Genomic DNA, 16552 nt, shown 5'->3' on the forward strand with positions numbered 1-16552 from the left:
TATTGTTTTGTTTAATTTTACTTCCAAGGATGGCCACCATCCACATAACTCTGTCCATTCATCATAGAGGATGGCTTAAGAGAGGGCCATGTGGGAAGGTTAGTTACATTGGTGGAGAAGTAACAGAGATAGAGAGGGTTAACGTTGATACCCTCAATGGTTTTTCATGTCTGATTTGCTGAAGGAAATTGGATATATGTCGATTGCCGAGTTTTACTGGCTAGAACCTGGGAAGGAGCTTGATAATGGGTTGAGGTTGCTAAGGGTTGATATGGACGTAGTTAGAATGTATGAGGTAGCCATGAATAATGGTAACAAAATTAATGTCTATACAGAGCATCCGATGGATCATCCTGTGCTAGTTGAGGAGAAGGAAATGACTCCATCAAAGATGAGAAGAAAGGTTTGTGCTAAAAGGGTACCTGATGCGTGAGCATCTTTCCTATATTTTCCTAATGAATTTGCATTTAATTTGTTGAGTTTAATCAAGAATTAATTATCTTTTAGCCACTATGGATGTTACTTTGAGTCGTGTGCAATTCTGTTTATTTTAGGTAGCATTTGGCTAGATTTGATGGAGTTTCTGCAGAAAAAGAGAAGAAGGCGAATGATGATGTCAACCCTGACCTCTCTGCACTCGAACCTAAATAACTCGAGCTACAGAAGTTCAATTGACGTGCTCTTAGTGGCGTTAAAAAGCTAACTTCTAGAGCTTTCCAATGATATATAATAATTCATACTTCTTTTTCATAAAATCTGCCAAGGCTACGCCTAACTTGAGATTTCTCAAGTTAGGCGCAAGAAACAACAACAACACGCAACATATGCTCTCCTTCAAGTAAGGCGCACTCCCATCTCAAGTAAGGTGCATTGCCTCCTCTTCAGTTCAAGTTAGGCGCCTTGTGTGGTGAACAGCATGAAGTTAGGCATGGATCCTAGTGAAGCCAAGTGGTCCCCATGTTACAAGGTGCGGATTGTTAATTAATTCTGATTTAAATTTAAATTTTATTTTAAAATAGGAAAAGATATTATTTTAATTTTGGAAAATAGATTTTAAATTAATTAGGATTAGATATAAAAAGAAGAAACTTTTCTTTTGGGGATTATTCCATCTCATCCCAAAATTCACAGTTTACCAGAATCCTAGTTTTCACTCTTTTCCATGAGCAACTAAACCTCCACTGTTAAGGTTAGGAGCTCTGTCTATTGTATGGATTGATTCTATTCCTTGTTTTGTCTATTTTAATTTATGTACTGATTTATATTTCAAGAATTGTTTTTGTTCTTTATTTTATGAAATTGGGTGGAACGGAAGTATGACCCTCTTTCTAATTGAGTTCGTGTATAACTTTGAAAAGCTCTTTACTTGAACAACAGCTTGAAAACATATTCTCCTAAATTTCTAATTATCTGGATTTAATGGGATACGTGACATATAATCCTCTTATATTTGGGTAATTAGGATTTCTGTGGCATATAACTAGAATTGAACTTCACCCTCTAATTGGAATTAATTGACCAAGGATTTGGCGGCTGATGAATTTTAGAGGAGACTAAAAAGGTCTAAGGAATTAGGGTTTAGTCATATATAGTTTGCTAGGAATTAAATCTTGCATGATTAAAATAAATTAATAAGAAAATTCAATCCGGAAAATAGATAACTCTGAAGCCTTAACTGCTTTGTCCATATTTTATTCCCAACTTATTTATTGTCTATCTTCTAATATTCTGAGTTTCCTGTTTAATGCTTTTTGAACTCTCAAACATCATTTTCTGTTTGTCTAACTAAATAATTTAATCAACCATTGTTGCTTAGTACGTCAACCCTCGTGGGATCGATCCTTATTCACTTGAGGTACTACTTGGTACGACCCGGTGTACTTGTCGGTTAGTTTGTGGGTTATAAATTCCGCACCAAGTTTTTGGCGCCTTACTTGAAGATTTGGGCGCCTAACTTGGAGTGGCCAGCGTGGAATGGGCACTTGGTCTTGTCTGTTTATGCGCAGAAACAGAGACAAGGAACCTCTCTTAGACTTTGATCCTGAACCTGAAAAGACTTTCAGGTGACGTTTGCAACACGCAAGACTTTACAAGGCTGCAGAATCCACTATGGATCCTAATAATGCCGCTAATGCCAACATGGCTAATCCGAATGGGAATGAGAAACAAAGGAGAGTGCTTGGCTCTTACACTGCTCCTACTGCAGATCTTTATGGAAAAAGCATTGTGGTGCCTCCTATAGCTGCAAACAACTTTGAATTGAAGCCACAATTGGTCACCCTGGTGCAACAAAACTGACAGTATCGTGGTCTTCCCCAAGAAGACCCAAATAAGTTTATTTCTAATTTTCTGCAGATTTGTGATACTGTGAAGACAAATGGAGTGAACCTTGAGGTGTACAAACTCATGCTCTTCCCGTTTGCTCTGAGGGATAGAGCAAAGCTATGGCTAGATTCAGAACCCAAGGAGAGTTAGATACTTGGGACAAGGTTGTTACTGGGTTTCTTACTAAATTTTTTCCGCCAAAGAAGCTGACTAAGTTTAGGGTGGAGGTTCAGACCTTCAGGCAGAAGAATGGTGAAACTCTTTATGAAGCTTGGGAGAGATACAAGCTACTGACTAGGCAATGCCCTCCGGACATGTTCTCCAAATGGATCCAACTAGATATCTTTTATGAAGGCTTGGAAGAAATGTCCAAGATGTGCTTAAATAATTCTGCAAGTGGTTCATTGCACATGAAGAAGACACCGGAGGAGACTATTGAGCTTATTGAATTGGTTGCTAGCAACCAATATTTATACTCATCTAACAGGAATTCTGTGAACTCTGAGGCTCCTCAGAAGAAAGGTGTTATGGAAGTAGAAGCTCTTAATACTATCCTTACTCAGAATAAAATTTTGAGTCAGCAAATGAATTTAATTACTCAACAGTTGAGTGGAATGCAAGTTCCAGCTGTCAACACCCAGAATACACCTCAAGAGGTCCCTTACGACATGACATGTAATTTTATACAAAATGAAAATTATGATTATGCTCAATCTTCTTCTAAACAGGTAAATTACATGGAGAGTGGTCCTAGAAACCCCAATAATGATGCATACTCTAAGACATACAATCAGGGGTGGAGAAATCACCCAAATTTTGGGTGGAGGGACCAATCTCATAGATATCAGAATTTCAACAATGATTCTCAGGACGGTTTCCAACAGAACAATCATAATAACTGCCAATTTCAGTCTCATCAACAACAACCACCTCAGCAGGCAAATTCTCAACCCCAATAAGATTTTAATTGGGAGATGATAAAAAGTTTTATGCAAGAAACTAGAGCTTCCATTAGAAATTTGGAGGTGCAAATGGGCCAACTGAGCAAGCAAATACCTGAGGGGTCCTCAAATACATTTCCTGATGATATAGTGGTGAATCTAAGAGAGGAATGCAAGGCTATCACCTTGATAAGTGGACAAGTAGCAAGTATGGAAGCACAAGTTAATGATGAGATAGTTGAAAAAGAAGCTCCAGAGGAGAAGAAGGAAGAAGTAGAGCACGCCCTTCCAAAGCGTGCGGACAACCCATTCCCAGACTCTCTTGACACTTATCCTACATTGCCAAAGGCTCCTGAGTACAAGCCTAAAATGCCATATTCTCAGAGACTTCAAAAGGAGACCAAGGACAAGCAGTTTTCAAAGTTCTTGGAAGTCTTCAAAAAGTTGCAAATCAATATTTCTTTTGCTGAGGTTTTGGAGCAAATGCCTCTCTATATCAAATTAATGAAGGAGTTGTTGTGAAAGAAGAAGCCTTTAAAGGGAGATGAGACAGTGGTCCTGACTAAGGAATGTAGTGCCATAATTCAGAATAACTTACCAAGGAAGATGCCAGATCCAGGGAGCTTTCAAATTTCATGCACCATTGGGAGCACAACCTCTGAGAAAGCGTTATATGATCTGGGAGCGAGCATCAATCTAATGCCCTTATATGTGATGAACAAGTTGCAAATCCAAGAAACAAAACCCACAAGGATAGCATTACAGATGGCAGACAAATCTACAAAGCCTACATACGGATTAGTGGAGAATGTCTTGGTCAAAGTGGGTAAGTTCTTCCTCCTAGTAGATTTTGTGATTCTTGACACAGAGGAGGATGAGAATGCCTTTATAATTCTAGGAAGACCATTCCTCGCCACTGGACGAGCTCTGATTGATGTAGAAGAAAGTGAATTAATGCTTAGAGTGCATAATGAGAAACTAGTCTTTCATGTCTTCAAAGATATACATTCAGCAGGTGAAGAAGAGAGGTGCATACAGACTGGGCTTATTAAACCAAACCTTCAAGAACCCCTTGATAATGCACAGTAGAATTTGCAGCTCAAACCTCCTTTAGTAACAATTAATAAAATCCCTCCTGACATCAAACCTAAGTTTGGTGTCGGGAATGCATCATCTACCAAGGAGGAGGTTCCCAAAAAGAAGAAAGTACCCAGGGGATGGAGAAACAAAAAGATCCCTACTAAAGGTTTCTCCCCAGGAACGAAGGTGGTGTTGACTAGCAATCCAGTGTGGACTTATACAGTAAATAGAATCCTCTCTCTGGAGCATATTGAGCTACGTTATGGGGACACAGGAAAAAAGTTCACAGTGAGGGATGAAAATCTGAGCCCTTATGATCCTCCTCCTTAGAGGAGCTGACCGTCAACTAGTGACGGTAAAAAAGTGCTTGTCGGGAGGCAACCCGATAATTTCGTATCCTTAGTTATTTTTCCGTTGCATTAGTTTTATTATCTATTTGATTTTTATTTAGTTTTTAATGTTTCTCTGTTGTTTTACTTGTGTTTTGATCATGCAGAAATTTTAAAACAAGAACTGGACACTTAAAAAAATTTTTAAACACTTTGGAGGAGGTTGATTCAGCATGGACAAAAACCTACTCAGCGTAAACAAGAGCCAGACTCCATGCTGAACTTGAAATTTCCCAAGTTCAGCGTAGACCATCTAAAAAAAATTGAAAAAGAAAAAAAAATATAGCAACCCATGCCCCTGATTCTCTTCCCTTCTTTTTATTTTATCATACTATTTGTTTTTACTCCTCCGTATGTCTTTTTATGTCTCTCTCTGTTTTCAGTTATTCTTTGCTTGAGGACAAACAAATTTTTAAGTTTGGTGTTGTCGCTTCGCTTTTTGGCTTTTCTGTTTAATTTAAATAGCACCAAAGGAAGACAAATCATCTTCACAGAGGAGCACAACCAGAAGAATGAGATGGCCACTAGGATAACTGAGGTGATTGAGTTCCTTTCATTCTATATTTCCTCCCGTTCTTATTATGTTATATTCCTATTTTCTGTTTATTTTATTATTGCATTATCCTTTATTAGATACATTCCTAGGTTCTAGTTTAGTTCTACTATTTTGAAATTTTTTGTTCTTTGCTTTAATGTTGAAAGGTGTCTCATGTATTGTCAACTGAACTTGAAATCAAAAAGAAAGAAGAAAAGATATAGTGCATGAGAAATTGGGTTTAATTTTAAGAGTAGTCTCATTTATCCAAATGTGGTGGTATTTCTGTGACTCTAAATGCATGACATGAACAGTGCATATTTAAATTTGAATCAAAGAATGTTGATGTATAAGGAACAGAAATTTAGAGAACTATTATGAATTCTCTGCAATAAGTGAAAGTTTAATTCTTGAAGCAGAAAAAGCAGCAAAAAAAATAAAAGCAACGTTTAAGGCTCTGAGCATCAATGACTAGGGAGGTCAGACATGATTAAAAGCTCAAAGAGTTGTTTCCCTGGTCATATGCTCGTGGTGTGATTGTGTCAAGTAAGCCTTGAGACAGAACACTAAGAGTCGAGATCAAATGCGTTTAACAGAGTATGCCAAAGGCTTTGAGTACCACTGTCTGGGAGTAATTGAAAGGAAATTCAGAACTTAAAGAGAGTTTCCCAGTTAAGTGTTTGTGGTATTTTTGTATCAAGTGAAGCTTGAGACAAAATATTTAAAGTCACAGCTAGGCTCAAGGTGCAAAGCACCAAAGAAAAAAAGAATCAAAGGAAATTCGTTGTGTTCAAGGATTGAATTGAAGTACAAAAGATTAGAGAATTCATAATATTATCCGGATTCTAATTCCAAATGACAATGACATCCTTCTAATTCAAAGGAGAATGGGATGCCAGAACTATTCAGGATTGCAGTTGTAAACCCCACTACAAGAAGAGACATGAGCTTAATTGAACTCTCATTCTCATGCAAATTCACATCCTAAGCCTATATTAGTTTAGTTGCTTGAGGACAAGCAACAATTCAAGTTTGGTGTTGTGATGCGTGAGCATCTTTCTTATATTTTCCTAGTGACTTTGCATTTAATTTGTTGAGTTTAATCAAGAATTAATTATCTTTTAGCCACTATGGATGTTACTTTGAGTTGTGTGCAATTCTGTTTATTTTAGGTAGCATTTGGATAAATTTGATGGAGTTTTCGCAGAAAAAAAGAAGAAGGCGAATGATGCTGTCAACCCTGACCTCTATGCACTCAAACCTGAATAACGCAAGCTACAGAGGTTCAATTGACGTGCTCTCAGTAGCGTTGGAAAGCTAACTTCCAGGGCTTTCCAATGATATATAATACTCTATACTTCTTTTCCATAAAATCTGCCAAGGCTGCGCCTAACTTGAGATTTCTCAAGTTAGGCGCAAGAAACAACAACAACACGCAACATATGCTCTCCTTCAAGTAAGGCGCACTCCCATCTCAAGTAAGGCGCATTGCCTCCTCTTCAGTTTAAGTTAGGCGCCTTGTGTGGTGAACAGCATAAAGTTAGGCGTGGATCCTAGTGAAGCCAAGTGGTCCCCACGTTACAAGGCGCGGATTGTTAATTAATTCTGATTTAAATTTAAATTTTATTTTAAAATAGGAAAAGATATTATTTTAATTTTAGAAAATAGATTTTAAATTAATTAGGATTAGAATATAAAAAGAATAAACTTTTCTTCTGGGGATTATTCCATCTCATCCCAAAAATTAACAGTTTACCAGAATCTTAGTTTTCAATCTTTTTCATGAGCGACTAAACCTCCACTGTTAAGGTTAGAAGCTCTATCTATTGTATGGATTGATTCTGTTTCTTGTTTTTTCTATTTTAATTTATGTACTAATTTATATTTCAAGAATTGTTTTCGTTCTTTATTTTATGAAATTGGGTGGAATGGAAGTATGACCCTCTTTCTAATTGAGTTCTTGTATAACTTGGAAAAGCTCTTTACTTGAACAACAGTTGAAAACATATTCTCCTAAATTTCTAATTATCTAGATTTAATGGGATACGTGACATATAATCCTCTTATATTTGGGTAATTAGGATTTCTATGGCATATAACTAGAATTGAACTTCACCCTCTAATTGGAATTAATTGACCAAAGAATTGGCGGTTGATGAATTTTAGAGGAGACTAAAAAGGTCTAAGGAATTAGGGTTTAGTCATATATAGTTTTCCAGGAATTAAATCTTGCATGATTAAAACAAATTAATAAGAAAAGTCAATCCGGAAAATAGATAACTCTGAAGCCTTAATTGCTTTCTCCATATTTTATTCCCAACTTATTTATTGCCTGTCTTCTGATATTCTGAGTTTCTTGTTTAATGCTTTTTGAACTCTCAAACACTATTTTCTGTTTTTCTAACTAAGTAATTTAATCAACCATTGTTACTTGGTCTATTAATCCTCGTGGGATTGACCCTCATTCACTTGAGGTACTACTTGGTACGACCCGGTGCACTTGCCGATTAGTTTGTGGGTTATAAATTTTGCACCAGTACCAACTCCAAAGAAGAGTCCAAGAAGAATATTGGCAGTAGTGGAAGATGATGATAATACTGAGATAGCAGGTAATGTACAAGTTGTGAAGCACACCCAAATAAGCGGTGAGCCCCAGCCCATGGAAGAGGCCCATCAAGAGAACAACCTAGCTGATGTTGTTGCCCAAAATGAGGACAGTTTTACAGTGCCCCAACAGATACCAAATCCAGCACCTTCATCATCCCATGAAGCAAGACAGATTTCCCAACCTCCTCCAACACCTGTCCAACCAGATGAACCACCATCATCTCAGTCCCAACCTTCTCAGCCACCTGTTGAGTATGATCAGCAACCATCCCATACTCATGGGACAGACCCAGTCCCTCCCTCTAAAGCCAATGTCTCTGAAGCTTCCCAGCCACCTATTGAGCATGACCAGCAACCATTCCACACTGATGGTTCAGACCAAGTCCCTCCCTCTGAAGCCAATTTCTCTGAACCTATTGCACCTGAACAGCTCACCCAATACATCCCACATCCTTATAGAAATCCACTTTCACAATCAATCCCTGAGTCAGTCCCACCCTCTGACTCCAACAGAACTCCCCAAAATAATGAAATTATTACAACTCTATAAATTCATGTTGCACATTTTAATTAGTACCAGTTTTTCGTAGGCTAGTCACAACAAGAGAAACTGTAAGAAGAGAAAAAAAGCAATGGGTGAAGGGAGTGCTGCACCCCAAGTCCCTGCAAGTGATGAGGATGAGAATATGCTGGCTGAAATGTATTGGGAGGCGACATTAGAAGCTGCAGAAGCTGAAGCAGTAGCAACTAAAGTAGGAAATGGTTCCACAACACCCCAACCTGCACAATTAGTTCATTGCATTATTCAATTCCCTAAATTCACTTGTTTAATTACTCACACATTAGATTTGGTTGTTCTTTGGATTCCAGCAACCGCAACCGATGCCACCACCAACAAGAACACAACCACAACCTCCAACAAATAGTGGAGTAGCCAAGAAACAACTTAAAATGAGAAGTGTCAAACGACCCCCTCCCCCCAGACTGCACATACACCACAAGCATCTACACCATCTCCCAAGCATCCATCCACAACCCCTTCCATACACAACTCTCAAATAACCCCTCATCCACTGCAAGGTGTTAGTGCAGGGACAACCACACGGTTCGTGTAGTTCATGCCGACACCTGGTGTGGCTGCAAGTGCTAGAGGTCGAGGCACAGCTGTTAGAGGCAGAGGTGAAGGGAAAGGCCGAGTCAGGAAAGGTGCATTAGGCGGAACAAAATATGGTGTCTCAAGCGGGAGCAGTAACTCAACACCAATGTCATAGACTGTGTTTTGACTGTGTTTGCTATTTTAATGTAATCAACAGTGCTGATAGACTACTTATGGTTGGTTTTTGGTTGGTTTAGTTTATTAAAGAAAACATACAACACAATATTTTTTTGTTATGATTTTTCATGGTCTGTCTAGTTGTTAAGTTAGTTATGCTGGTTTTGAGGTTATGCTTTAAGTTGCAAATACTTGCCTTTCTTGGCTTATATGACAATCAACGGAACTTGCAATATCTATGTATAAGTGTTCCCAACTCATTTATGGTTAATATTATCATTATTCTAACAGCACCTTCTTCTGATTTTATAATTGATAACCACAACCTTCAGGTTTCTATGTCACATATTCAACTTAATTATGAATCCTTAAGTAGAAAACAGAGATTCATGTGCATTTCCAAGTGTCTAGAAATAAACTTTATCAAAATGAACTTACATGGCAGCAACAGATTCAAAGTGTCTATGTCAAAATCAGGAAATACATTCACTCTCTCATGATTAACAAAGATCCCAACTCTATACAAATTTTACATTTTTATTACGAAATACATCTCACACATAAAAAAAAATGCAACCCCAACGCAATGCATAAAAGTAACACTCTAATTCCCCTAATTTCAGCCCTAAATTTGTCTATTTTTCTTGCTAAAATTGAGGGTCCTTGCTGATTTTCCCTAGGTTCAGTGACAGTGAACCCATTATCATGTCTTGCATAAGAATGCTCTGAATGTCTTTTGGCTAAACATCTTGCTATGCCCTCCCATCCTTCTTCGATTTCATCAACCATACAAAGTATTTGCAGTCTCTTGTCTGACAAAACAAAAATAAATGCACTCATTGGTCAACTTAAATTCAAAGAAAATTTTCTCACCTCAACTCCAACAGCGTCTGGCCATTACCGTCCATAGAGGACATCTAATGAACCATCTATTAGGGTTCGTCATCGTGCCAAACTCCATCAATGCAACCTTTCTGTCACAGAAGCATCTGCCGTCCAACTTCTTCACCTTCATCTTCTTCGAACTTGAAGAACTACTGCGACTTCCATCATTTGCATCAGAGTTAAATCTGCGGAAAGACATTGCGGGGGTTACGAGATAATTCTTTCTGACCGTGGGTGCACTTCACACTCTATGAGATTCAACAAGCATCAATTTTCTGGGGTATGGTTTGAATTAGAGGAGGAAGCTACCTAGGGTTTCGATTTGATGCGTTCAACCTTCTCCCTTCTCATATACTAACGTTCAAATCCATGTAAGATAGGGCTTTGGGGGGTTGGAGTGCCACCTAGGATCGGATTCCCACAAACCAAGTTCAGATCCAAGGTAGGGCAGTTTTGTCATACGGAGGACATCTATCATGGGTATAAGTTTAGTTTCAAGCTATCATGGGTACAAATGTTAGTGTTTTTATCTTTTATAGGTATAAATGGTCATTTATTCTTTATTATCATCAAGTTTAGATGGGTTATTCATCCAAGATAAGAATCTACTAAAGTTACGATATACTTTTAGGTTTAATAAATACTTATGAAAATATTTGCAAATCATTTGTCAGAGAAATCCTCAATCATATAAAAGATTTACAATCCCACTACGTTACCAACAGCATTTCTGCTAACTTCTGCCAACTCTTATTTATAACTGTGTTTAATGAAAGTGTTTTTATGGATGTGTCTAATAAAAATATCTTTTTTATGACTGTGTTTAATAGAAGTGTCTTTATAGATATATTTTTTGGATGTGTCTCTTTATATATGTGTTTAAAATATAATAATTAATTATTATTAACAATAAATTGGCAAATAATATGTTGGTACCCTATACTTTTCCAAAGATTTAAATTCATACTTTTTGAAAACATATTTTGAATATTTTTATAACTAATTAACTTTTTTTCGATACTTAATTAATCACTTGACCACAAAAGAAGAATATATGAACTCAGCAAAATAAGATAAAGTTGAGTCGACAAACATTATCATTATTCTTACAAAAGACATTCAATGCTAGTAAAACACCACAAATAAAATAAAAGTAGGGTTATGCTACGATGCTGAAGAATAAATAGGTGGCGCATTCGAGGAGTTGACACGTGTGCAGATTTCGTCGATGATCCCCGGCAACTCTTGAAGCGTGGCCAATGAGTGATGGAGGTAGACAATTAGTTAGATATAGTAATATTTTGTTAATGATGATATTATGTTGTTGGATTTTTTTGGGAGTCCAACAATGTGTGGTATGACATTTTTTGGGGCCCAACAAATGTTGGATGTTGACATAAAGAAAGGTAAATCCCAAGAAAATAAATCATGATAATAATAGTAACAATAGTTATAATTAATTATTTTTAAAAAGAAGTGAAGTCTGAAATCAAATGGTTAAGGCAATCCTGAGCGAGAGAGAGTAAAACCAGAAGGAACCAAGCTTTATGAAGAAGGTGGTTTCTTATACTATATGTTAATATAAAAGGCCTACTTGTCTTTGTTGTTGTAAGAGAATCGGTGAACGGAAGAGGTGATGAAGGTTGACGGTTTCGGTGAGACCATGAGAAGCCACACGGAGAGTTCACATCCTGGGAAGCACAAGGAACGTTGATCGGTAAGCATGTAGGAAAGAAGATGATAGTCTTGTATGCATTTTTTTAATTATTTAATTGTTGTGGTGTGTCATAATGCAACTTACTGACAGTTAGGGTAGTGTATGTAGTAGAAAGGAAAGGGGTAAAGTTTATTTCGAATTCAATATATGTATATATGAAGTGGTTAATAGAGTTGAATTAGAGATTATAAAGAATATTTTCTAGTGGATTTCTTGAGTTGTTTTGTTCATAGTTGTGCAAGATAGTTTTATATTAAATTACCGAAATCAGTAGTTGTTAAATGAATTTGTTACTGTCTTTTATCTCTTATACTGGTTGTGCTGATTTTAGTTGTTATAATTATGTAGGCATGATTTAAAATGTTAACTATTATTTGAGGAATGTTATGTACTCAATTTGTTTGGGCAGATCAGCTTGGTTAGTAGGAGTAAAATTAGTCAAATTTAGCTTTTGCAAAGTACTGTAGCGGGGAGTTTAGCACTATATATAGGAGTTGTACATGCTTATAGTTATTGAGTATAGTTTCAATACAATGCAATTTTAGTTTTAAGTTCTAAAAATAAGAATTTTAACTCTTTTTCTCTAGTTAATGGATTCTGTAGAATCTATATTCAGTTTTGTTATTGTAGCAGCAAAGAATTCAAAATCTGTGTTAGTTGGTGTAGTAAATGCATTTTATCTCACGTTGTAGAGGACAGTGTGTATTTGAAGTTATTGGGTTTTGAATATTTTGACTTTGCCATTTGATTTGTGCAAGTAAAGATGATTTGTGCCAATGGTGTAATTGTGTGCATGGAGGCTAAACTATATGATGAAGTTAACAGAGGTGCTGGAGTTCAAGAGGACGCTAGTGGTAGAACACATTCTAAAGGAAACGAGACACTGACTAGAGACGATAATGCTCACAGTTGTGATAAAGGCGTGGAGGGAGAAGTCACTGAATATGGAGACGTGCTAATGCTGACCGAAGCTAATATGATGAGGAAGGTGTTCTGCACTGATGAAGCAGCCTATGAGTTTTATATGAGATACGGAAAATGCCATGGCTTTGTTATTAGCAAGGGTAACTCGGGAAAGGATGATGAAGGAAGGGTGATTAGGAGGAGGTTTTTTTATGACAAGCAAGGCTGAGACAGCGCAAACATTATGAAAGGCTTGACACGGAGAAAGACCATAGATCAGAAATGTGCACAAATTGTGATGCAAAGCTATCAATCCTATGGGATGAGGTCAATGAAATTTGGAGGGTTAGACAAGTTATATTAGATCACAACCATGATTTAACTCCTATAAGGATGGTTCATATGATCAACAACTTCAGAAAAATGAATACATCGGCTAAGGCACATATTAATGGCATGCAGGCACATGTTATCCCAACGTCTAAGATCCTAGGTTATATAGCAGGGCAAGCTAAGGGTATTCTCTAATGGGTTTCACAAAAAATGATGCCTATAACTATATCGAGAAGACTAAGCGGGAGAAGATTGTTCATGGAGACGCTAATGCCGCAATAATCTATTTGGAGGAAAAAGCGTTGTCGGATATGATGTGCATAGCTAGGTACAGTTTGACAGACGATAATATGTTAGCAAACTTGTTTTGGGCTGATTACCAATACTTTGGTGATGTGCTTGCCTTCGATTTGACTTACAAGAAAAACAAATACAGGAGACCTTTGGTAATCTTTTCTGGTTTAAACAATCATAAGCAAACAACTATATTTCGGTTTGGATTAGTGTTGGATGAAAGCATTGGATCATACACGTCATTGCTTGAAAATCTGTTGGAGGTGATGTGCAACAAGAAGCCATCGGTGATAGTGACAGATGGGTGTAACTCAATGAGGGCATCAATCAAGGCAGTGTTTTTAGAGGCCATACATCGGTTGTGTACATGGCATGTGGAGAAGAACTTGACTTCAAATGTGAAGGATGAAGGGTTACGACAACTTTTCACTATGTGGCTATATTCGAATATGGAGATAGAAGAGTTTGAGGCAAAATGGCATACAACTGTTGAAGAATATGGACTTGATGATAGTTTTTGGGCTAAAGAAACTTATGATAAGTGGAGAATATGGGTAACTGCATACTTGATAGACAAATTATGTGCCAAGTTTCGTACAACTTCTCGATGTGAAGGGATTAATGCGAATGTCAAAAAGCTTCTTAATTCAAGGCACAATGTCCTATAGGTGGTGCAGAATGTTAAATTGATGGTACGAGAGTATCAAAATATTGAGTTAGATGCCCACTTCAGGTCCATTCACGACAACCTAGTGATCACGACTTGCTTGGACCCACTTCAGTGGTTTGCTACAAGTGTTTACACATGAGAGTTATTTTTTGAAGTGAGGAGGGAATTTGTAGGTGTCGGTGCAGTTGACTTTGTTGCAAAGGTTCAACGGTCCACGACTATGGTGTACACAATCAAATAATAAGGCATTCCAGGTAAGTAGTTGATGGTACTGTACGATAGGGTGGTGAATAGGCTTGAGTGTCCGTGCCATTTTTGGTTGCAAAAGGGTTACCATGTCGACATATGTTCTTCGTTTTGAAGCATGAGCATGTGATGGTAATTTTTTCAATATTGGTACTGAAGAGGTGGCATAAGGATGCTATGTCATCGGATAACAATGGTAAAGCAATAACTGGTGAGTGGAGCGAGAGGAAATTTCTATTACGTCACGGTGCATTGCACTCTACGTCGCAGTGGTTTTCATTCGTAGCTGCACGAAGCCCGACTTTGTTTTATACAGCGATGAATGGCATACAAGCTTTATTTCAACAAATTAAGGTTAGATGCGATCTGAAGGGCCCATTGGCAAAGGCAAAAGAAAGTTGTGAGGTGAAGGATGTAGTTAAGACCAAAGGGGCCCCCAGATTAAGAAACTGAGTGGCAGAAAGAGGCAGCGTAGTAGGTGTTGAAAAGCTGGACACACAAATCGACATTGCATCGAAAATCGTCAAATGAAGATGCAGGTGGACCCAAAGAAGGATAAGGAAGCAGACTTAGGATCCGAAGGATCTTCACCAACAAAAAAGGCAAAGATTAGTTTACCTAACTTAGTATAAAAGGAATTTGTCTATGTTAGTAGTAATAGGGTAAGCAAGTTGGTAATAATGTATTTCTCTGGACCTTTTAATAATAACTTGAGGTGCCGGTTGCTAATTAAGTATTTCTCTATGTATTTTAATAATACTAGGAGGTGGAATTGAACAATAGATATTTTTGCCTAGATTAATGATGAAAGGGCTTGAGAAATTTTAATTTTGTCAATTCCATATTTGTTTTTGTTAGGGTCAATGTCACGCATCTAATGTGGTTCTACCTAAACTGGCTGAAGTGGTGGAGAACTCAGATATGGAAAAATCTGGGTATCAGCCAAATAAGGGGGATAAGACTCGACATATTCATATCTGAAGCGAAAATTTTTTCCTCCCAACAAAGTTTTACAACGATCACTGTAGCAAGATTGAAGAGGTAGTATGCTTGTGGCCTCCTCGTATTCCTTACGCATTTGATGTGAGGAATAAAACCTTCAAACCTGGATTGGTTTTGAGCATTGTATAAGATAAGGCCCTTTCTACCATCTTGTGACAAATATGGATGTCCACGCAGATGATGCATGACATACTAAGGTCAGTGAAAGGCTAGCAAGTCATCTGAAAAAATTTTGAACATCACAACTGATGCCATGAACAGTGGAGATGTTGTGAAAGTATGACGTTATGCTAGATTATTTCAATTTGCTTTTTATAGACTATTAAGGTAGATTATTTCAGTTTTTTGTTTAAGTGGTTAGTTTTAGTAAACAGTGAATGATAGAAGATCCCTTGTGGCATCTGTGTGGAGTTATCTAAAATGAGTGACACTGCTTCAGGAATGTCTATGCACTAACTTCAGCAATACATATGTTGAATTGATGCTAGAAAAAACTATGTTTCCACATTGGATATTGTGGATATTTGTTAACATATGTTGCTTCTTTAAATATTTTGTTATAGTTGCCGTGGTCCAATCATAACACATGGTGACAAAAACTTGCAAAATATGATTTTGTTACTTGTGAGATTGAGTCTTTCTGTTATGGCTTTTTAATCCAATTTTGTGTTGTGTTTGTTAGTATTCCACATCCAAGTAGGAATGCTTGTGTCATCAGCAATTTTCTTTAGATGAACAAAGTGAGCATGTTATATATTTGAGGTAAATAAATTAAATGGAAGTAACATGTTATGATCATATGTTTTCAAACTGACACAAAATTTAAAATATTTTAACAAAAAAATTATCAAGTGGTTGTATCAACGCTATGGTTTTATATGTAATTGACTGCAAATCTAGGTTGTTCTTAAAAGTAAACAATTAAGAATCAAAGGGGAGATGATGTGTTGATAGCTTTAGTGATGAAAACCCGAGCACATCTATTGTGCCAATTTAAATCATGATTCTATAAACCAGAATGGTAGACAAGGTAAACAACTTTAAATCCATGTAACAAATACAAGATAACAAGTGTAATAGGACTACTTGTACATTATCGATTGCTTTCAGTTTACAATTTTCAAAGTATCACCTAAGTTTCATATTGTGAAATTAAAAATGCAAAACTGAAAATGTGCCCTTCTCCAGTATCTCAATGTAGCTGGAAATATGTGTTGAAAAATCATAGATATCAACATCATAATAGACAACATTCGCTTAACATAATCCACACAAATAATGCAAAATCAAATAGCAAGTAAACATAAAAAAAATCTGCTCGTATTCTCTGCTTTAGGCTAAATTCCACAGTA

General features: G+C 37.0%; 1 protein-coding gene and 1 non-coding gene across 2 annotated transcripts; one reads left to right on the forward strand and one right to left on the reverse strand.

The window, feature by feature from the left end:
• Positions 1–2537: 2537 nt before the first annotated feature.
• LOC127747301 (small nucleolar RNA R71) lies at positions 2538–2644 on the reverse strand. Its single transcript, XR_008009101.1, has one exon. It is a non-coding gene; the product is annotated as a small nucleolar RNA R71 (small nucleolar RNA).
• A 712-nt stretch (positions 2645–3356) lies between these two features.
• LOC107485379 (proline-rich receptor-like protein kinase PERK13) lies at positions 3357–8427 on the forward strand. Its single transcript, XM_016105905.1, has 2 exons — positions 3357–3474; positions 7808–8427. The coding sequence occupies exons 1-2, from the start codon at positions 3357–3359 to the stop codon at positions 8425–8427; spliced, it is 738 nt and encodes a 245-aa protein (XP_015961391.1).
• The last annotated feature ends 8125 nt before the right edge of the window (positions 8428–16552 follow it).

Source organism: Arachis duranensis, chromosome 4 (assembly GCF_000817695.3).
Source record: "Arachis duranensis cultivar V14167 chromosome 4, aradu.V14167.gnm2.J7QH, whole genome shotgun sequence".
Taxonomy (NCBI): domain Eukaryota; kingdom Viridiplantae; phylum Streptophyta; class Magnoliopsida; order Fabales; family Fabaceae; genus Arachis; species Arachis duranensis.